Source organism: Dermacentor albipictus, chromosome 8, assembly GCF_038994185.2.
Source record: "Dermacentor albipictus isolate Rhodes 1998 colony chromosome 8, USDA_Dalb.pri_finalv2, whole genome shotgun sequence".
NCBI lineage: Eukaryota > Metazoa > Arthropoda > Arachnida > Ixodida > Ixodidae > Dermacentor > Dermacentor albipictus.
The window spans coordinates 6,646,583-6,670,488 of record NC_091828.1 but is presented as its reverse complement, the minus strand read 5'-3'; the positions used below and the strand labels follow the sequence as shown (position 1 = coordinate 6,670,488).

General features: G+C 49.0%; 1 protein-coding gene across 11 annotated transcripts in view; it reads right to left on the bottom strand.

Moving 5' to 3' along the window:
• Positions 1-23,906, bottom strand: part of LOC135910455 (uncharacterized transporter YutK-like) — a 365,908-nt gene that overhangs the window by 176,887 nt on the left and 165,115 nt on the right. For 8 of the 11 annotated variants that reach the window (XR_010567076.1, XR_010567077.1, XR_010567078.1 and 5 more), the window contains one exon: positions 4,479-4,604. The exons of the other annotated variants lie outside the window; for them this stretch is intronic. Coding sequence is in view for 3 of the 8 variants with exons in the window: in XM_065442490.1 (XP_065298562.1) it covers positions 4,479-4,604 (126 nt within the window). In the remaining 5 variants the exon portion in view is untranslated. The remainder of the gene's footprint in view (positions 1-4,478; positions 4,605-23,906) is intronic. 11 annotated transcript variants of the gene reach the window in all.

Here is a 23,906-nt window from a genome sequence, read left to right as displayed (position 1 = left end):
CGCTTTTCCGACAAAAATTCCTTGCTCGCAATGTCGCGGGTGATGACTGTTGTAGTCTAAATAATGCTGGCTATCTGTAGGCTTCCGGTAAAGTGTCGTTCTCAGTTTTCCGTTATATATGTAGTTTGCAGGTAATACTACCTGCAAGGTATCAGGGTAGCAGGCATCAAGGTAGCACTACCTGCAAACTTTCGGCACTAGCATGGGTACATCATTCGCTCCCACGTATGCGAACATTTTCGTGGAACAGCTTGAAGCGGACCGATTGAAATCCTACCCTTTATAACCCCGCACCTATCTTCCTTACATTGACGACATAGTTATAATATGGGAACATAGCACAAGCGCCTTAACTGACTTAACCAGCCATTTCAATCGCTTTCACCCGAGTATTAAACTTACTGCTCACCACTCTGTTATTCAGATCAACCTCCTGGACACGATGGTCTACATATATAACGGAAAACTGAGAACGACACTTTACCGGGAGCCTACAGATAGGTAGCAATATTTAGACTACAACAGCCATCACCCGCGACATTGCAAGCAAGGAGTTCTTGTCGCACAAGCGAAACGAATAAGAAGAATCTGCAGCGAAGGTCACGATTATATCCACCACCTAAATGACACTTAAAACAACGCTAGCAGAAACGAACTATCCCCAAGTTGCTCTCGATAGAGCTTGTGATGCCGCGTCGTAATTAGAGAGACAGTCGGAACTGGCGAAGAAACAGCCCACACTAGAATCTGTCAGACCGTTGGCCTTTATAACAAAATATTCTAATGCGCTCCCAAACATAAACAGCATCCTGAGAAAATACCACCTAATATTATCATGTAACGAGCGTCTGACAAAAGCGTTCCCGGATGTACCTAAGGTTACCTATCGCCGAAACAGAAACTTTGAAGACATGTTAGTGCACGCAAAAGTCAGCCAACAGCATTCCCCCGTAATAAACGCATGTTGTCGCCCCAGGTGCGAGACCTGCAGGCACCTTAAAAGTGACATTAAAATTAAAAACACCGCAAATAGTTATGCACATGAAGTCAAGTCTAGCGTCACTTGTACAAGTTCTGATGTGATTTATATGCTCGAATGTTCCTTCTGTAAGAAAACAATATATCGGTGAAACAGGACAAGCAATGAAACTCAAATTAAGCGGACACCGCGTGGACACAGCTAAAAAGCTTCCCAAAGCCGTCGCCGAGCATTTCAACCAACCAGGTCATAACTTCGATGAAGTTAAACTCCACATCTTACAGCCAAATTTCCGTTCTGAACGAGAAAGAAAGCACAGAGAATCATACCTTATCCATAAGTTCAAGACATTGCAACCAATAGGCATAAACGTTTCAAAGGGAGCTTTAGACTCTATTCGCTATGCTAAATTTTAAGGTATAGACCAGAATACGCTAGCCTCGCATCCAGACTAATCGAACGCATACTCTCGCACCCGGATTGCCCGGTTGACCAGCGCCATTTTGTTCTGGGCTGCCAAAGTGTGTTCGCCGGCGACCAGCAGACATGGCTAGCGCTAGCTCTAGGACTCCAAAGTGCGGAAATGTGCCCGTTCACGCGGATCCAAAGTACAAGAAGTCAACTGGGCATCGTTGCGTCGTGTTTGGATGCCAAAATAACAAGCGGAAAAGGAGCAGGTTGCTTAGCGCTGTTTGCGAGGAGCACAATACACGTAGGGAATCGTGCCGGTGCGGTGTTTTCAGCCTGCACCGATTTCCATCCGCAACGAAGAATGACAAGCTGCGCCACCAGCGGATAGCTGCAGTTAATAGGATGAACTACCAACCCAGTGAAAATGCACGAGTTAGTATTCGATCTGTGTATATTTTGGTGCCACGTTCAACTTTGCGCCCTACGAACGTAATATGTGTAACACGCAGGTTTACTCTGAGCACTTTCTGGACAAGCCCACAGCGCAGAATCCTGCGCCGGTGCTTCGCCTTTGCTATAGCAAGATGGCAAGCCTTTTCGTGTTTTCATTCAGGCAGAGCTCCCGACGGTTAAGCGGAACAGTTGAGTTTGCGGTTAGCGATCCTTGCAGCTGGTGCACGGCATGACCATTGAGTGTGAACGACAAGTTGTAGGCGATAGTATGTTGCCCTGCTGGTGAGCGTTATTGCTAATTAAAGTAAACCGAAGTCTGCTCGTCACGTAGCATGCGTCCACAAAAACGTAAACGACGACTGCTCGTCGCCGAAGGCGTTCTTGCAGCGCGCCTGTCTTTACGAGCTGGTGTTGCAGGTGTCATTCGTAACGAATTCATTTGAGCCCCCTGAGCTCTAAACTGTGTGCGGGCTGTTATGCGGGCAAAGCGCAAAATTTTTCCGTTCATAAGGCGAGGAAAATAGGGTGCTTAACCATTGTTGTATTTGTAACAAAATTTTGCTCGTTCTCGCCAGTTTTTTTACTGTTTTCTTTTCTAAGGGAGCGCTAACAATCCGACATGGCCTCACACAAGCGAAACAGGTCTGATACCAGGTAGCTGCAGTTGGTCGGGCTAATTTTGTGGAATGCAGGTGCGGTTTTTGTCTTGCACGAAAGGCTTCCCTGACGATGCAGCTTTCAGTAGGGATGGTAATTTTATGTGCGCTGTCATGGTTTGTGCAACTGTACAACACCTGCATCCGTCATGCTTGCCCTGTTATACGGGCTTTGACTGCACATGTAGTTGAACATTATAACTACTGTAGTTCCTCATTTTCCAATGAGTGCAGGTTTAGCATCATATGCTGCTTGTTCGAGTGCTCCAGGCTTGTGTTCTGAATGTTGTACTCTTAAGTGGTTGCACGATACAATTGGCCTGGTGCATTTTCTATTTCATTTTGAGAGGACTTTATATCTTCGCAACAGGGATGGCATGGCAAAGAACTACAACCCTTTTTACTATAACATCTATTTTGTTTTCAATGTGCAGGTGGTGAATGGCAGGCGTCTGCTAATCAGGCAGTCAAACGACCTCGCCAGTTGGTTGCCAAACACGGCCAACCCAGTAGTGACCATGACAAACAAGACCAAACTGAAAGTGCAGAGGACAATGTTCTGCGTGCTTTAATAATATATGGCACCAACACAGTGCTGTAAAATCCTTCATAGGTTACGTGCTTACGTGGTTACCCGATGTATTCGCTTCTGCAGTCTGCACATCACTCAGTGTGGCCATTGCGGACTTGCATGAGGTCTTGAAGTTTGATTGAATAGAGACAGCGTAAATGACAGGCTAGAAAAAACGCGAAACACGCCTTCCACCCAGCTAAAAAGCCCAAGTTTCGCTTTCGCGCCGGGTCGCATTTCCCTGCGTGGCAGCCCAGGCCTGCTACTTCGCGGCGCTTGGGATAGATGGCGCGACTGGCGCTCATCAATATGGCGGCGCGCTTTGAATTCACGGTGTTCTGGTGTATAGGCAACAACACTTCGTTTGATTTCTTGGCGTATCCCCCTCCTTTTTCCTGTTTTTCCTTTCCTTTCCTTTTTTTTCAGCCGGCGTGTCAGATGCCGTTGACACTCAGCCTAACACGCGTGCGTTGACAGACCGGAATGGGGGGGGGGAGGGCATGACCCTGGCCTTGGCCTTGTGCACAGCATTCCCTTACTCTCAATTTGACACGCTAACACACATTCCGTTGTTTCCGCACCATCTCGCTTTACACCCTCTCCCCTTTAGAAGAACCCCACCTATATATACCGTGGCGAGGAATGCATACGTCGCCTTGAAAAAGACAAGCCCACTGGTCAAAACGTCGGCTCCTTTCTTCACCTTGTGCTCGCTTTGCTCATCGTCTTGAATTTCCATCTCCCGTATTTCCCCTGTTTTCCCCATATTGCTGTTCCGTAAACTGCATCTGCTAGAACGTTCAAGGCAACAAACTCAATATCCAAAGTTGCATCTTACTTGAAATTGTGACGTTGTTTACGAGGGTATTCAAAAAGTTCTCCTGACAAATTTGTGGTACATATTTCAGAGCTGTTTGTAGTGGTTTAGTTTTGCTCAGTTCGGACGCATTAATACGTGTTGTCTGCGCTGTAGCTTTTCACGTGAAAAGTCTTCCGGTTCGGTGTGGGGGCTGCATGCCAAAATCGCTCGCAAAGTAAACATAACACACTATTATCACATATATTTATAAACATGCGCGGATTGCATTGGTATTGTTGTGTAAAGGACAAAAGCCATTACGTCATCGTCCAAGTATCACGTACACAAAAGGCACCGCTTTACGCGTGACGCAATCTGGGCTAAATTTTGCATCTCGCTGGCATTCTGAGAGATAGACTGCACAGACAACTTCCTCGGCGTTATTTTTGAGCCATCTTGTACGTTTATTATTTTTGATTGCTGAATCTCAGCTTAGTGAAGGGCTATTTTTTAGCTGACATTTTCACTTGAGTGTTATTTTCTTCATACACAGACGCACGATCAGCTCTGTACTAGCGCTTCGTGATCTAGAAAAGACAGAGCGCGCACCCCGAAGCCGATGAAGGCGGCGAGCGAACTCCCACTGATGTTTGAAAACCCGCTGGTGAGGACACTGTGCAGCTCTGCTTTCGTCAGAGCCGGTAGATACGGACTCATCATCTGTGACGACTGTGTCTGCGTGCACGCAAGGCATCAGTGAAAAAGACGGGCACGATTGTACGGAAGAGGACAGCATGAGCTCCGCAGATATTTATCATTTAAGCATTAGGCGGACATTCGGGACTAACACAGCTAATGTGTTTAAGTCACGGTTCTGAGCAGAATCCAGAAAATAACCTAATAGATGATTTATTACTCAATTTCAAAAAGTAGCAATGCAGGAAACTAGTTACTGAATAAAGAAAGTCTTCAATTGCGAATTAGTCTTAACATACACAGACAACTAACATACTCGTACAGAAACAAAAGCACATCCAAGATTACCGAAATTTCATAATTCGAGACAGTTTTTTAGGAACAAAACACATTTCGCATTTCAATTGCACAGCTGCTCTTGCTCTCCATGGTCGCAATTATGCGGTCAATAAGAAAATCAGAAGTAACATAAATGGGAGCCAGCTTTTACAAAAGCAAACAATGCGAAGGTTTATTTTAAAGGGTTTAGCACATAAGAGTCCAAGATTTGCCACTGGCTAATGCGCTTGCATTCAATTCCTGCAAATATCACAAGGTACGCTGCAAATTTCGCTAGAGGAACACTCAAGAAAATCACTCAAATGAGTTTACACTCATAAGTTGCACTTTCAAAACTCTATTTGTGTTACTATTCAGGAGAGACATAATTATTCCAAAGTAAAGTTGAGTCTTTGGCACCGTTTGGGGCGCTATAAAGTGCACATCATTCTTTTAGAGAATAAAGACACAAAAGATTCACCGACAATTACGATGCTCCCTACATGTACTTCTACATTAGAGAGAGAAACGCGCCTGAGACGCCGTGCGCTGCGAGCGATCCTGTAACCACCGACAAGATTCAGGAAAAGCGGCAACAATGCGCGGCAATTGCACGAATGGGTGCCTGCCCCATTTTTAGCGGCAGCCGGCAAACGATCACCAATCGGAAGTGAGCCGCGCACTTGTCGCGCCAGAAGCAAATAATTAAATGTATGGCGCCTGAGATAGCACAGCGAGAGCCAAGCCGTAAAATCTCTGAGGCAAATAAGGGCGCTACCGTCAAGCCTTCCCATACCGCTTGCCACACGACGAGAAAGAAGTGGCTTCGCAATGAAGACCTTTTTGGAGACATGGCGCGCTTATGCATGTTTTTATGACACATCCAACGTCGATTTCAAGGACAAAAAGCTGCGAGAAGACGGAGAAGCAGAGTGTGTGACCGGCCGTCAGTGTCCCTGTGCCAATGTGCGGCGCTGCCCCGACAGGTGGCACGCCACTCGCCCGCGTCATCGGTAATATACAGGCTAGCAATGCAGGCAATCAAATTAAAGCTTCAAGCATGGGCAGAGAATAATGGCATTTTGGGAGAGCTTCAGAATGGCTTCAGAATAGGTAGGCGTTTAGATGATAACTTGTTTGTTCTTACTCAGTGTATTGAAATATCAAAAGCAGAAAGCAGACCATTGTATGCGGCCTTTTTAGACATTACAGGAGCCTACGACAACGTAGACCGCAACATTTTCTGGGATATTCTGGATGGGGAAGGCTTAGGTAACGATTGTCTACAGCTTTTGAGAGAGATTTACCTAGAAAATACCGTTTGCGTTTAATGGGAAGGGATTAGGAGCGAGGAGAAAGTTCATATCATTAAGGGACTGAGACAGGGGTGCCCTTTATCTCCGTCGGTGTTTATGATGTACATGATGAGGATGGAGAGGGTGCTAGAAGGATGTAATATTGGGTTCATATTCTCATACAAACAGGCGGGTACAGTAGTAGAGCAGCAACTCCCAGGTTTCTTTTATGGGGACGACATTGTGTTGCTAGCTAACAAGCAAAGTGATTTTCAACGTCTGGCTAATATCTGTGGACGGGAAGGCAGCAATTAAAGGTTTGAAATTTAGTGTTAGAAAACCAGGCGTTATGGTATTCAATGAAAACAGGGAACAGACAGTGGAGATACAGGGCCAAGAAATACCTCGGGTACCAGACTATAAATACTTTGGTATATGGATAAACGAAGGCAATGGATATATGCAAACAAAGGAACAAACCATAACAGTAATAGGGAAGAGAAATGCAGCTATAATGAAGCAAAGAGTGCTATGGGGATACAATAGGTACGAGGTCCTCCGAGGTATGTGGAAATGTTTAAGGTTCCAGGAATTACTTTTGGAAATGCAGTTGTGTACTTGAAATCAAGGGTTGAATCAGGACTGGATGGGAAGCAAAGGTCAGTGGGATGGCTTGCACTGGCGCCCAAGGGAAGTCTGCAAATGAAGCTGTGCAGGCTGATATGGGCTCGACTAGTTTTGAACTGAGGGAAGCTAGCAGTAAAATTGAGTGTGAAGAACGGCTGAGGAATATGGAAGAAAGTCAATGGGGTGGAAGAGTGTTCAGGTATCTGTACAGCAAAAACATTGATTCACAGTGCAGGAAAAGCTTACCAGCAGGTATGCAGCCTGTAGGGTGGGCAACACAGCAACAGAAAAATTCCAGCGGTAAGTCAGAGAGGCAGAAATAATTTCATGGGTGGCGGCAATGGAAAAGAAACTTGCCATGAGTACCTACATAAAAGGAAAAGACGAAATCAGGAAAGCAACCATTTATGATAACTCGAAGGGAAGCTCAATACTTTTCGAAGCGAGATCGGGATGCCTTTGAACACGCACCTATAAAGCGAGATATAAGAAGGAAGAAGAAGCATGTGCTTGCTGCGGTAGAGCTAGGGAAACGAAATGATGGCGGTTACTGGACTGGAGAAGCGACGACGAAGCAGAAGAACAAATCTCTGGCAGCCCTGACCCGCAGCCCTGACCCGGAGTGCGCGACGTTCTGACCGGACGCCTCTCGAAGCACAACGTTCACGAAGCACAACAAACTTGAGGCCGATTTGAGGCCGAGGCCTTGCGCTTACAGTTCGAGCTACCGGTCTGCTGCCTCGCCCTGTGACAAGCCCCGTGGACTCGTTCGGTTCTCCGGCCCGGTGTGCCCAAGCTGGATCTTGTTTGGTGGATTGGCTGAGTTTTGGGTGGATTAGACCTAGTTATCTCACTTATCTAATTTTTGTAAGAGTTAATTCGTGATTGCATCAGCTCTGATGTCTAAAAACTCTCCTGGGCAAGGGCCCAGCCCTTGGTCAGCCTCCCTTTCTCCTGACGATTTGCCTTTGCAATCTTTCTTCCGCAGCGGTGTAAGCAGCATCCCTGTTGCGCTGGTGCCCTCGAACGGAGGATTCATCCGGCTGAACAACCCACAAGCTGTTCAGGCCGAGCTCCAAGCCATGACGCATCATTACCAGATGATAAGCGATGTCCGACAATTTGGAAGAGGTGGGATATTTTGTAGGTCATCAGATTCGACCTGTGTTGCAGACCTCTTAAAGTGTAAGACTTTCGCATCTGTCCCGGTGAGTGCGTTCATTCCTCCTCATCTGGCATGCACTAAAGGCATTGTCCGGGGCGTAGACTCTCGATTGAGCCCAACTGAGACTCTGGAGAAGCTGTCTGATGCTGGTGTTATAGCTGTATACCGATGTAACCGACTCGTAAACGGGGAAAAAGTTGCCACAGAATCGGTAATTGCTACGTTTGCTGGCATGTCCTGCCCATCTGAACTAAAAGTGTGGCCGCTTATTTTTAGAGTGGAACCTCTAGCTTCCCGTCCACTTCAGTGTCGGAACTGTTGGCGTTTTGGCCATAGTGCAGGAGGCTGCAAATCAAATGGACGCTGTCGCGCCTGTGGTGACAATCATTCCCCCAATGAATGCACAGCTGAAACCGAGACGTGCTGCCTATGTGGAGGAAATCATGCGGCTGACTATGGAAGCTGCTCGGCTAGAGCTAACGAAATACAAGTACTAGAGATAATTGACAGGCGACGATGTTCGCGGCGAGAAGCTATTGCAGTCGTCAAGGAAAGAGCCTTTGGATACGCTGGCGTCACTGCAAGGCATTCTACTTTCCATGAGGATAACTTGCCTAAACTTATTGAATCAGCAGTAGAAAAAGCAATGACAAAGGCTATGCAACATATTGTCACAAGTGTTACCGAATGTATTTCACAAGTGTTTACCGCGCAGATGACACAGCTGTTGCAAACAGCTGCCACACCAATCACCAAATCGATTGTTTGTGCTGCAGAACAGGTAGCCAGTTCAGTTCTAGTGCCGAGTACCATATCGGACCCAACATTTGTAGGATCCGATCCTTGTTCTTCGCATCAGTCAGACTCGCAGGTCGACATGGAAACGGGTCATGATATCAGGCCGCAAAAGCGAACTGGTTCTCCAGTAATTAATTCTTGTCCTTATACCAAAAACAAAAAGGGTAATCCTATTTCTCATTCTGGCATCCAAGAAAGTTCATCGCGACGGTAGTCGCTGGATATCAATTAGATCATCACCATAGCTTTTTTAAAAGTACTACAGTGGAACTGTCGTTCCTTGTTCTCTGCTTCAACAGACTTAAATTACTTAACAACTGAACTTAATCCTGACGTCATAATCTTACAAGAAACCTGGCTTACCCCTGAGAAAAATTTTCATTTTAAAGATTTTCGATCTTTTCGATTAGATCGCCTTTCACTAGGAGGTGGTTTAATGATTTTGTTATCATCTAAATTCTGTCATAGGGCGAAAATAGCTTTCAGGTTAATGTCTCCAGAATGTGAAATTTTGGCAGTGCACCTTAGCATCCCAGGCTACCGCTCATTCTCTATTACAGATGCTTATTTCCCTACGGGCGTACACAGTACATACCAATTGGATAGTGCGCTTGCCAGCTGCAAAAATGAAGTCGTCCTTACTTGTGACTTCAACTCGCATCACGTGTCATGGGGATACAAAACAGATGCATGTGGGACACGTCTATGGGACTGGACCATAGATAAAAATCTTTCATGCCTTAATGTCAGACGACCTACTTTTACCCGTGGGCAATCTCGCTCAGTGTTAGATTTGACGTTTTCTAGCACAAGCGTCGCCGTGACATCTTGGACTACGATTGATTTCGGCACAAGCAGTGATCACCTTCCGGTATACTTTGAAATTGCATGCCCTTTAACATCAGTTGAACAACAAAGCAGAATATTTGTGAATAGCAAAAAATTTAAAGACTGCTTGCGCTCCACCATTGCATCATTACCTAATAGTAATAACGAAGAAATTGGCTTGAACATTTGTTCAGCGTTACAGATGTCCCGACAAAAGTCTGAATTTGTAATTCAGACCGCTAAGCGTTCCCCATGTAGTCCTTGGTGGAACAGTGAGTGCACAGGAGTTTATCGACGCAGGAAAGCTGCTTGGAAAAAACTTCTACATAATCAGAGCCCACAAAATTGGAAAGATTATCAATTTATTTCTGCAACCTTCAAACGTGCTATTAAACACGCAAAAGATGAGTACGATAAAAACCATTTCGATTACCTATCTAAATCCAAAAACAAACGTGCTTTATTTAATTACCTTCGGTTTCGAAACAGACTCCCGATGAGCGTAATTGTAGACTCAATCGTCTATACCTCGCAGGAAATGCAGGAGTCCTTAGAGCTATTGGCTATAGGATTGGAGAGCCGGTTCGCAACGCGCCTTCAAGCTTCTGTTTTTACTCCTGTATTATCGGACTACAAAGAGATCTCCTATTCGGAAGTAGCACAAGTTATGTTGCAGTTGCCTACTACAGCGCCTGGCCCGGACGGAATAACAAATGCAATGTTAAAGATTTTCTTTCAAGAAGCGCCACGTGAGCTTCTGAACTTGGTAAACTACTCTGTTAGCAATGCATGGATTCCACAAGAATGGAAGATCGCCAAAATCATTCCGCATTCCGTTACTTAAAAAGCAAGGGGCAGGGTACACCATCGACAACATCAGACCAATTGCGTTGACATCAAACATAGTGAAGCTTATTGAAAGAGTGCTTCTCGGACACATATTGGAGTTTATTGTCGGAAATCAATTGTTGAGTCCTTGCCAAATTGGATTTCGATCTGGCTATTCGATATGGCACGCGCATGTAGACCTTGAAAGTCGAATTAACATCGCCAGACAGAAAAAGCAGTACGCGGCTTTAGTTACATTAGATATATGTAAAGCCTATGACAGCATTGAACACACAATTTTAACAGATCGGTTACAGAGCCATTGTTTTCCAGGCTATATTGTAGCATGGGTGCATGAATTTTTAAAAGCCAGGGAATTCTATTGTTTTAGAAGCGGCTATTCTTCTAGAAAACATAAGCAAACAAGAGGTGTGCCTCAGGGATCGGTACTGTCACCAGTATTATTCAACATTTTAATGAGCACAATCCCCGTTCACCCAGGAGTCAGTACCTACGTTTATGCTGACGACATTGCCTTTTTTGGTATGGCTAGTGACATATACTCTCTTTACGAAATTTTGCAGTCGTATCTAAGGGAACTGGAACACTGGCTGGATAGCTTACACTTAAACCTGAATGCTAATAAATGTGCTATACTTGTTTTTCCAGTTAAAGACCCAGTATACATATCGCTGAACTACCATCTCGAAGATATTCCACAAGTAGAGTCACTAAAGTACCTTGGAATTATTTACAACGGAAATCTTAACTGGCGGCCACATATTGAATATATTGCGACAAAAGGAGCTCGTACAATGGGCATTTTGCGCAAGTTAAGCAATCGAAGAACAGGTATGCGCAGAAAATCCCTCTTGATGGTATATAAAATGTACGTTCGTCCGGTGTTAGAATTTGGATGTGTTTTATTCTCAGGTGTTCCATCATACAAGCTTCGGCCGCTAGTTTTGTTAGAACGAGAGGCACTACGTCTGTGCTTAGGCCTTCCAAAATACGTTGCAAATGCCGTATTATACATGGAAGCAAGAATCCCACCCATATTATGCCGATTTCACCTTCTGACTGTTCAGAAGTTCTTAAGACTATATGAATCACCATTAAACCGTCCTCAAATTATTTTCATCTCCGATCCAGAATTATTTTTTCCTGTTCATTGGCCCAGGTTTCATAGACCACAGATTATATTTGTGCAAACATTACTTGACCCACTAAATTTACAAATTCGTGACGTGCTTCCTAATAATACGCATTCAAATTTCCCAGAGATCAGGTTCGACGACATTTTCCCGAACCACGCGAAACTACTCCCTTACGGCATCTTAAACGCCATGTTGCAAGACCACCTAAGCACCCTAGAAACAAACATCATCATTGCAACAGATGCCTCACAGTGCGAGGAAAAAGCTGGCATTGGAATATTTTGTCCTGCGCTCGACTGGTCTTTTTCTTTAAGATTGCCTGATTTTGTGCCTATTTTTCTGGCCGAGTTGTTAGCAGTAATCCCAGCTTTACGTAAATTAGACCCAAAGATTACAACGGCTGCTATTCCTACTGACTCCCTTTCTGTTTGTTCTTGCCTTACCGCTACTAAGGAGTCACCCATGCTAAAACTCTTCCACTTACTAGTTCCTGCCCATGTGCTATGTATTCATTTGATTTGGGTGCCTGGTCATAAAGGTTTGTTTTTTAATGAAACTGCCGATTCACTGGCACATGCATCACTAGCCGGCCCTATTCTTCCTATTCTACCAGTGACAGCAGAGATCACGGCGGCAAGATTTCGGATGAGATCGATTAGATCAGCCTTATCAAACCCACAGTTGACAGCTTCTCCAGAGTATAAACACCTGGCATTTCCCTGGCATAGCGATTCTTGTTATACAAAGATGCTTGAGGTCTGCCTCACCAAATTACGCTGCCGCATTCCCTCCCTAAATTTCTATTTACACAGGTCGGGTTTGGTTCCCTCTCCCCTTTGTTCTTTTTGTGAGGAGGAGGAGACGATACAGCACTATCTTCTATCTTGTCGCCGCTTTGCTGCGTTAAGAAAAAGATTGTTGGAGATGCCATTTAGAAGAATTGGCCTGGACTTGACAGAACCTGCAATTCTTTCGTTTGGGGCGTCCACTTTGGGTTTCAGCCACAGGGATGCATGCTTCGCTGTCCAAACATTCCTTACAGAATCTAAACGAATGCCCTGCTAAATTCTATTTTTATTATTACTTTTAATTAATTATTTCTCACTCAACAGCACCTTCCTGATTTTATTTTAGCCGGTTATTCAACCCTATTCAATGCTATTCCCATAGATAATAGGAAATTTATGCTATAAATTATTTTGGAATAATCCATCCATTTCTTGGCCAATCCCCCATCGTGGGTAGGAGCCACACGTGCCACAGGCTACAACAACAACAACAACAAACGACCGTGCATGTTTTATTACAATGTGAAGACGTCTACCCAGCGGTCGATTTAGGCCCCACTGGCCTCCTTCAAGCCCTTGGGTTCAGCGGGAGCAGTGGTAAAGTAAACATGTACGCAAGAGACATTAGTAAGAGGCGATCGGAGGATTGGTGGAATAAAAGTAGGGAAACGACAAAGGACGGATACGTACAAAAGCGCAGTTCGCAACATGGGATCAGAAAATTTGGGCGCGGTAGTTCATAGTGTGTTTTTTTTTTCTTTTTTCATTGCTTAACCTAGGTAGGACATTAGGGAGTGTAGTAGCAAGAGCTTGGTGGTGCAACCCACCGCCCCGTTACAAAGGGGACGCTCATAACATCCATCCATCTCCCCTTCGTCTCGTTTGAGGGCATTGGGGCCGTGCGGGCACCGGTGCGAGGATGCCCCAATACTCTTGCGTTTAATCAGTTTTCTCGCTCTCTCGCCTTCCAACTTCCAGCGTGCGTCACTCGAACCCTCGTGTTTAGGCGACGCGGCTCCTCTTTTCGGTCACAGCGCGATTCCTAGGTGAAGCGTGCGATGCGGGACGCCTCTGACGTGATCACTGCGCCGTAGCGCGTCTGGTGGGAAAGCATTCCTTGCGATGTGCGCCATGCTGCTGGCGAGTAGTCATGCGTCTGCGTGGTGCTCTTCGAACAAATAATTAGAAAAAAGTGGTGCTGTGGACTTAGAAGTGTTGCGTATGAAAACTATGTCTTTGTGTGACTCAAGAGCATGCGGAGCGAATGAGTGGGCGGTGCAAACGGGGTGTGATAACGCTATCGTTTTCCACTCTTGAAGGTGAAGCTTAAGCGTCCTCCAATTTTTTGTCACTAGTGCTGATGCCCGAACACCCGAGCTTGACCTCGGGTGCTCCTACATAAATACATGTAAGAGGGCTATAAGTTTTTCTCGGCAACCACTGCGGCCAATTTGGCATGCTTTCTTGCATTTAAAAGAAAAACTTAAAATCTAGTGACCGTTGGTTTCGAATTTTCGATTAAGTTCACAAAGTTTTGTTTAGATTTGGCAAACAATGCTGTAAAATTAAGAACTCTGTAACTCAACAACGAGAAAGTATACCACAATTCTTTGAATTGCATCTAATAGTACCTCTAAAGCGGAGAAATTCAATGTTACATTGAATACTGAGAAAGTTTGTAATATGGAAATACGGCTTTCGCAGAACCCTTGTGCTCAAAGTTACAAATTTTTGTAAGATACAAAGTGATACACCAAATTTGTCCGCTCTCAATGATCTATTGGATGCCACTCGCAGAACCGTGATATCTCTTCTTGATGGAGACCTATTTATTTGTAAACTTCGTGCTTCTATTTGTTTCAGTCTTCCGAATTTTCGAAAATTCTTGTAACCAAATTGCGCCCGTAAATCGAAATTCCACTTCCAACAGTCACTAGAATTTAACTTTTTCTGTCAAACGAAAGAAATTTCTTTAAAATCGGTCCAGGGGTTATCTCCGAGAAACAATTTTTCGTTTTACATGTATTCGATTAGACCGCGTTGGTGTTGGGCCCGACCAAAAGCTTACCCTTAAGGTAAAATTTTAGCGCAGGTGTATATGTGTTTTCATTTCGCGATATCTTAAGACAAAAGATTAGTGAGAGATATGTAGCACAGTCGGCAATCCTCCAAATCAGTCTGCGGGTCAAGCTCATGGGCTTTTATACATGACTCCACTGTAATCGTTCGTTCCGCTTAGCTTACACAAATTACTACACCGTTCGCATCGTACGTATCATCAGGTTACAAAACAATCGCAAACCATGGCAATTGAAACAAGCGTGAACAAGGCCAAGCCAAGCAAGCGCGAGCGAGAGCTCACGCGAGTAAACGATAGTACGAAAGGAGCGGACCGGCTGAGAGCAGATATGAGTGCGCATCGAGCGGTGAGGTGGGTCCGCATGAAACCATTTTCCCGCGCGCACGTCACTGAAGGGGCCGCTCTCGTCGGTCTGCGCCGTTCGAGGCTCGCGTCTTTCATCTGCCGCTCCGCTTTCACTTTTTCATCTTTCGCTAGTGCACTCGTTCACTCGGTTACATCCCCACCGACGCTCACCGCAGTAACGGGCCTTTAAGAAGCGTGCTCTAAAAGCACAAGAAGCAAGGTAGCTGGTGGTGGTGGTGGGAGAAACATTTTATTCAAGACGTTAATAAGAGACTTGCTGTGCGCCTGAGTGGCAGCCCCTATTCCGGGACGCCATTGGAGATGGCCGCTGCCCGGGCGCGCACCACCAAGGAACGTTGAGCTTCCAAGGTACAGCAGCCGAGCAGGTACTCCTCCCAAGCCTCTCTAGTAGGGATGGGGAAAGGGGATGAAAAGGAAAGTGGAGTCGCGGGACACGAAGCCACAACGTGAAAGGTATCGGCGAGGACCTGACAAGTCGGGCACGTGCCTGAGATTTCCGGAATGAAGTGCCGGGCGACTGCCGGACTAAGGAAAGTATTGGTATGAAAGCGGCGTAGTAGTCATTTGTCCGCTTTCGCCAAACCACGTGCAGGGTTAGGGTAGAGTCGGCGCGAAGTGCGATAATAATCCAGAATATCGCTGTAGCGTGTGAGGCTCGAGTTGCCAGGATCCGACACAGGACATGAAGGGGCAGCGGCCCGGTGGAGAGAAGCGCGGGCAGCGGCATTCGCCGCCTCGTTGCCGGGAAGACCTGTGTGGCCTGGGGTCCAGAGTATTCTGATGGAGTGAGGGTTGAAGCGCCAGGAGGCGGCCCGAAGGCGACCAGCCGCCAGCGGGGTGATGGAACCCTGGATGTATGGAGAACAGGCTGAGCGCGAATCTGTCAAGATAGTGCGAGTGGTGGGTAGCAAGGCGGCTAAAGCGATGGCAACCTCCTCTGCACGAGTTACAGTGTCGGCTCTGAACGATAGGCCATCGACGTGGTGACCCTCGGTGATCACAGCGACCGTGAAGTGACCTGAGGGGGAAGGGCCCGAGACGTCTACGTAGAATACGCCGGGGCGTTCGGAGTGGCGCGCATGGAGGGCAGCGGCACGCGCTTTCCTGCGAACCGGGTGTTCTTCGGGATTCATGTTGCGGGGGAGTGGCTTCACCCATAGCTTCTGGCGCCAGAGTTCCGGTATCGGGGAGGAAGGGACCGGGATAGAAATTGAGTTGAGGCCAAGTCTGTGTAGCAGACGGCGCCCGCAAGGCGTCGGCGACAGACGAGTGAGTTGATTGACGCGATGGGCTTCCCGCAGCTCCGCGAAGGAGTTCCACCCCCAGCGCCGCAAAGCAGCGATTGGAAGTAGGGATGGGCAGGTCCAGCGCGCGTTTGTACACGGAACGGAGAAGAATATCCAGCTGGTGTTCGTGGTGACGACGCAGGCGAAGGTATGGTGAGGCGTAGAGGACTCGACTAGTCACAAACGCTTGGGCCAACTGGAGGGACTGGGTCCCTCGGAGGCCGCTACGCTTGGTAGAGACCCGCCGAATCATACGACTCACTTGTTCGCTGGTGCGTCGGAGAGCAGCTATGGTACCCTTAGTGTCCAGGGAGGACGAGAGGTGAAAGCCGAGAATCCTAAGGTCCTGGACCGATGGGACAGGGCCGGACGGGAGCGTAATCAGGGGTGGCGGTAGGCGGGAGACTGATAGGAGTGCCGATTTAGATGGAGAACACTCTAGGCCGCAAGAAGCGGCGTAAGTTTCCACTAGAAGGGCCGCCTGTTGTAGGCGTTCCTCGATTTCAGCCGGAGAGCCGGTGTTGGTCCAAATTGTAATATCGTCAGCATAGAGCGCATGGTGTATCCCCTCGACTTTCTGCAGGAGGGAGGGGAGGTTCAGCATGGCCAGGCTGAAGAGTAGAGGTGACAAGACCGCTCCTTGAGGTGTACCCCACGTGCCTAGTGGGTAAGGGCCGTGCTCGGTGGAATCGAGGCGGATGAAGACGGCGCGATTAGAAAGAAAAGCGCGGACGTAGTCGAAAGTCTTCTGTCCGCAGTCTGTGGTGGAAACATTAGCGAGAATGCTACTGTGTTTGACATTGTCGAACGCGCCCCGAAGATCGAAAGCGAGAACGGCTTTCTCATTTTGGCGCATAGTAGTCGGCTCTGTGACATCGTGGTGCAGCTGTAGCAAGACGTCCTGTGCCGACAGATGCGGGCGAAAGCCAAACATCGTGTCGGCAAAGGTCCCCCTAGCCTCCAGGTAGGCGGAAAGGCGGTCGCGGACCATAGTTTCCATGAGTTTGCCGGCGCAAGAAGTGACAGAGAGGGGTCTCAGGGCCTCAATGCTAACCGGCTTCCCGGCTTGGATATGAACATGACCAGCGATGTGGTCCATTCTGATGGGAGTGGCGAGCCGTCCCATATCGAGTTAATAAGCTGGAGCAGCGACAAAAGAGCCTGGTCGGGGAGATTGGCTAGGAGCCACACTGTGATGCCATCCCGGCCGGGAGCCGTGCCCCGCCGCATTTTCGCCAGCGCCGCCCGCAAGTCGGGAAGCGTGTATGGAGCGTCGAGGTTGGAGTTGGGGGAACCAGGATATGTGTGTTCCGGGCCCACGGGGCCGACCGCGCGACAAATGTGTCGGTCGCAGAGATCTTTCGCGAGATGATCCATCGTGCCTTGATAGGCATGAAAGGCGCGACGGAGTTGACGCTGTGTTTCTCCACGTGTGGTGGAGGGGTCCAGAAGGCTCCGGAAGAGTCGCCACGTGCTCTTGGAGCTCATCTGGCCTGCTGCCTTCGTGCAGGTATCGGTCCAATTTGAATCGGCAAGCTGCACAGAATATGCAGCCGCTTGTGTGGTGAGCGCCTCGATACGGGAGCGGAGTTTGCGGTTCAGCTTGTTTCGCCGCCAACGGCATATGAGGCTGCGGCGAGCATCCCAGAGATGGAGAAGGTGCGGGTAAATAGCACGAGTCACGTTAGAGGTGGCAAGGGTCCGTGTGTACGCTCGTTGCGTATGAAGGGCATAGGATGCCCACGCCGCGTATTCGTCTGAATCAGGGATCGGGCGGAAGGGTTGGGATCTGAACTTGGTCCAGTCGGTAAGACGGGCCTGGCCCCAGTGTTGGCGCATTTTCTGTCGCGGTGTGAAGGCAATGCGGAGCAGAAAATGATCGCTACCGAGGGTTTCATTGAGATTCTCCCACGTAGCATCGCGGATGGGACGGGTGAGGGAGAGGTCCGGGCAAGTGTCACGTGACACCAAATTACCGCAATGTGTGGGGTGTACGGGATCAGTGAGCAGCGTGAGACTAAGCGAGGATATGAGCTTCTTAAGCTGTCGGCCTCGGGTCTTTTCGTAGTAGTAGCCCCAGTGAGGGCTGGGGGCTTTAAAGTCGCCGACTATCACCAGGGGTTCACGGGCCGCCGTACGCGAGGCCTGATGGAAGAGTTGCGCAAAGACCCCCGATAGGTGAGGGGGCAATACAGGTTCAGAATATGAATCGAGGGTTGGCCCCTCCGCTGAGGAACACTGAAACCATGCAGTAGTCATACGGGAGGTCCAGATCGAGATCGATCTGAACCGCCGTGTACATCTTATGCACGAGTAGGCAAGTGGTGGTGCCGCCTACGTAGGGGCAGTAGCCGGAAAGGGTTGGGGTTGAGCCAGATTCCTGGAGTGCCAAGACGGCCGGTTTAGAGTCAAGTGATTGGAGAAATAGGGAAAGGTGTGAGCGCTTTCGCCTGTTCCCGAAACCTCTGGAGTTGCACTGCACGATATCGAAGCGGGACGGCAGATTTGAATGGGCTGCACGATTGGTAGCCATCATGAATGTCCTAGATTTTATATGTCATCCTCCATGCCCTGTTCGGAGCCTTGGGAGACAGGAAGGGGGATGGAAGCCGGGTTGCCCTGTGTCGACGTGGTGGTGGCCACCTTGCGGCGCCGGGGAGCGGAACCAACACTACTTCGCGAGGTAGAGCGGGACCGTGATGTTTTGGATTTGAACTGAGTAATCGCCCAGGCCTGAATGGCCTGCACTACCTCAGCTACAATGTATTGAATGGAAAAAGTGGAGATGTGGTGGAGGAGCAGATTGTCAAGGTGGGAGACGCATTCGTCGAGGGGCAAAGTTGAATCAATGGGCAGAGGAGCCTTAGCTACGGTAGCCGGGGGAGTACTCGGTGTGGGTGCCACCTGAGGGCTAGGCTTGAGGGGGGCGGCCAGTGGGGCCGTCTGGGTAGGGACGACAGGGCTGGGCGCCTGCGAAGTGTGCTCTTGCAGCGATGCAACTTGCTTAGTCAATAATGCAATTTGCCGCTGAAGGTCCGCGTTCTGCTTGCGAAGGACCGCAAGTTCAGGGGAGGGAGGGGCAGTAGGTGGGGAAGAGAGAGGCTTGGGAGCAGCAATTCCTGCCCAACTACGCACCTGTGGTGGCGCCGTCGAGACATCGAGCGGCGGAAATTCTTGGGTTTGGGCCGGTCGCTGGGAGCCAGGCTGTTTCGGGTGGGCACCCTTCTTGTCGTGGAGTGGTGGTGACGTGAGCGCTCGAGGATGTGCCGAGGGCGACGTGGGCTTCCGGTATTTGCCCGTGCAACCTCTGGCCCTGGTATCGTGAGCACCGTGACAGAGGAGGCACTTGGGTTGGCAACCGTGGTCGGTGAGGCCTTCGGGAGCGAGGGTCCCACATTGGGTACAGCGGTCTGGATTGGGATGGGGGCACACAGACGGCCGGTGCCCTATGGTACCGCACTGCGGACAGGCCGGGATTGGCTTTTTATACGGTCGAACGTACGTCGCCACGCAGTGGTAAAAGAGGAAGCGGGGGAGCTTCGTACCCTCGAATGTAACCACGGCCGCAGTGGAGTCACCAAGTTTACGGACCGCAAGGATGGTAACTTGGGGCCAGTGAAGTTCTAGTTTTATCTTTTGAGGGGTTTCGGCAGGGTTGATGGTGATAACCCCCCTGCAAGTTTCTCCGGTAGGCTCGGCGTGACCTCGGACGGGTAGCAGCTGGTCCCCCACCGGCAGCTGGAAATCTCCGAGGAGTTGTTCAGCTTTGGGCAGCACGGTGGTGCTGCAGATGATGATGTTTTGGTCCCAGATCGGCCACAATTGCACTTGTGTGGTGGTCGGGTCACCCAGGTAAGCTCGGATTGCGTCGCCCAGATGATCAGCCGAGGAAAAGGTGCGGAGCTCGCAGGGAATGCGAGGCTTGAGGACCACGATGTAGTCGTCTCGGGAGAGGCGAGGAGTGTGACGCGGACGCCACTTGCGTTGCTTCGCCGACGGCGAAGAAACAGAGGTGCGCGCGGCGTCTGTGGGACGCCGCGCATGTGCGCCTTGCGCAGCTGCGGAAGGACTGTCAGCTGCGGCATCTCGGTGCAAAGACGCGGGCTTGCATTTCGCTTGCTTGCGTTTCGAGATATTCACCATGTCTTCGAGGTATTCATTCTCCGATGGCGTAAGTTGGTTGGCAGGGGAAGTCTCCATCCTAATCACTTGCAGTGAGGCAGGGTCGTAGCCCGTAACCGCAGTGGCTGCTGCTATCGTCGGGCTGAAAGCCGCGACGAGGGGCGCTAGGCGTACTGAGACAAAGCCTAGCGAGGCGGCGTGGTAGCCGGGAGTGAAAACAGTCTCTAAATGTGCCGAAAATTGGCCCACCTGGACGAGAGTGGTATCCGGGCAAAGCACAGAACTTGGTGGTGAGTGAGTGAGTGAAACAACTTTATTTTGTCCACTAGAGACGTAACCAAACGCCACGCCACCTGGCTAGGCCCACTCGGGGACCATCAGGTGGAACCTGACGGCCCTGTCGCGAGCCCTCTGGACTGCCAGGGTTTGAGAGGTCTGATCCTGGGCCCTAATCAGCTTCTTCATTTCCTCTTGAGTGAAAGGAGGACCGGCAGAGGCGCAGCCCCACAGGACATGTTCGAAGTCCGCATAGTCACCACACAGAGGGCAATCCGGGCTTGGGAACCGGTCGGGGTACATTGTGTGTAGCGCTGCGGGGCTCGGGTAAGTGATTGTTTGCAGTAGTCTGAGAGTGACTGCCTGGGAGAACTTGGTGGTCACGATAAAACCGGTTGTAAGGGGGATGACGGTGATAGTGCGCAAAAATACGGGAAAATCCGCGGAGCTAGTGCGAAGAACATCCGACGCCGCCGAGCGCTCGCAGCGCCCCCCTCAAGGTAGCTGCGCCGTCCTCGCACTAATACGCCTTAGATTCGCATGGCGTCTGCTCGCGCCTAATTATCTGCTGTAACGTTGAGAGCGACTTTCTGGCATTGCAGAAATGTCGCTCATTGATACAGCTCAACCTATGTTTTTCATCCTGCCTGTATCCCTTTAAACACATCGCAGCATTGTCTCTAATAAAATTAAGTGCTCAGATAGAGGGTCACTATGTTTTCTTCTCAAAATTTCCTGCCTCCAGGTCTTGCCGACGGATATTCAGGGTCATCATGCAGATAGTAAGTCACAGTGTAGCCTGAACGCTCTCACTCCTTTTCTCAATTAAGCCTTTTCTGTTGCTTTTTATAACATTGTCCCAATCGCTGAAATATCAGGGGCGCTATAACGTAAAACTATTCCAAACTTTTCTATTCCAATTCTGCTATCAGCCCTCCGCGATTGGACAAAAACGCTTTTGGACCACCCCCACTTTACCTGTCTGTCACGCGACCTCATGAAAACCGCCATACCTCCCCCTAGCATATGACGTGTACACACTGATTATGCATGATTTGACCGAAAAAAGAAAAATAGTTATTTCTTCTTCGACGTCTTTCGCCATTAGCTCCCGGCTTTGATCAAAAGTTTTCCGGCTGCACCCACTTCACCTGCCTGTCACGCGACGTCACAAAACCAGGAAACTCACCGCGTCAAAGTGACGTGTACGCATTAAAGTGTCGGTAATATGCCGAACAAAACTGAATTTTCTTATGAATAGCCGCAAGCTGCCCTGTTCCGAAAGGAATAAAAGATGGCTGCCCCCAATCGCTCAGGCGCTGGCTACCCGCACCTGCCGCAGCGCATGGGTTTATTTACGTATAATAAGGCTTCTTGCGTGCCCGTGTAACGCGTTCGAGCCCTTTCGGCACGTTCACGCCCTCATTCTACGCACTCTTCCTTGCTTAGGATCCGTTTTAGCATCATTCTTAGGCTTCCGTTGCATTCCGCCGTGATTTTCGACCAGCCACCACAAGCTAAGTAAGGGAAAGCGGACCACTCGCATATGCCGGTACCACCCTCTTCATCCCGTTATCGATTTTCAGTGCAGTGGCTCGGCCCCATCGAATCCCTCTCCACTTGAGTATGCTCCTCGCCTCTTGTCAGCCAATTAGATACGACAAGCCGCTTAGTGTAGGCAATCGTATTCGTTTTTCAAGGAAACAAAAATGACCTCCTGTGAACGAGAAGAGATTTTGATTGGTCTGTTCAGACAAGCCTGTGGGTTACCGCCCGGTGCTTGCGTCGGCGGTGACGGAAATTTGACGTCAGGAGATTGGAATAAAAACATATTGGAATAGTTTTCTTTATAGGGCACCAGCTTGGGTTTGCTTGCTTTCCATTCCGGTGTTAATAGCGCTACATGTAGAATGGATGCGTGATCAGGAAGCGACACCACAATTAAGCTCTGGATTTCAATAACGTTGTTGAATGTTCGTCGAAAATCAGCGCTTGTGTTGTCGTCTTCTAGTCTCTTGAACCTTCTACGTTTTGCACTGTTACCACCAGGATTGTGACAACGTAGAGGGCCGTGGCTGCCAAAGATTTACATATCGTGAGCGCAACACGAGCCTGACGTCTTGGTCATCTCCACAAATCATTATCCATTGTACATCTCCATCTGTCTATGTGATCACCAGCAGCACAACTTGATCATCGTAGTAGTAGCACCAGCTCGGCTGGAATAAAGCGATAACCTTACAAGTTCTGGGTGGTGCATTTTCGTTCCCTAACACTTCTCACACGTTCTCACCGGAGCTCCACTCGGGTTACCGCATGGCACTACCGTCCGTGCTCGCTTCATCGAATCCCGGCACGTCCGAGGCCACGTCTCCACTCGTTGCATCGCGTCTACCGTGCTCCGTAGGCCCCTGCACTTATCAGGTACCGACGTATGCCGACGTTGCGGCGCTCTCTCCAGCTATCACCACCCCTCCGCCCACACCAGGCGACCACCCTACAGTGGCTTCGTTGTCGCCGCCAGTGCGTGCACAGCATTACTATGCTCCGCGTCCTGCCAGGTCCATTTGCTACTACTATGGCTATCGAGGGCACATCTCCCGATTTTGTGGAAGGCGTCAACAGGATGAGCAACGTGGCTACGCTCCGGAGGAACGTACGCGCGCCCATCCAGCATTGAGCTATCAGCGCACGTCTTACCACTCCTCTGATCACCGGTAACCTTCTCTTTCCTGCCCTACTGATATCCCTGTGGATTTTTGTGAATCTCGCAGCAGGTTGCCGAGTCCATGTCGTTGCTTGGTGTCAACTTTCTTACTCGCTTCTCCGGTCATGAACTCCCTCTGGGAAAATTCCCCGATGCAGTTTCAGGAAGGGAAACTGCATTCACTGGGCAGCCTACAATTCCTCCGGAATGACCGTCCAATTTGTTGTCAGTGTTTGTAGAAGGTGTGTACGTCGAAGCTCTCGTTGGTAGAGGCGCTGCCATTTCGACTATTAGCGCTGACTTTTGTTCCCGCCTCCTAAATGTGACCGCGGTTTACTCCGGCCCTTCTGTTCATGCAGCGACCAACGCTATTATTCGTCCAATCGCGTAGTGTACAGTTCGGATGTTCATAGACGGAATTGGTCACCACATTGCTTTTGCGGTATTTCGTTAGTGTACCCCCGAGCTCATCTTGGGTGGGACTTCTTATCTTCCGGGTCCGCCTCTATCTCTTGTCGTCAGCGCCTCATACAGCTGGATGTCACAGGCAATTTTCTTCCTAACCATGAAGAACGCATTCGTCTCGTCACCTCCTACGATTACGTTCTTTGGCCATCTAGTGAAGAGATTGAAAGTGTAAACTGCTGCGACATTGTGGATGGCGACGTACTCATTCTACCCTACGGCCGCACCATATCTC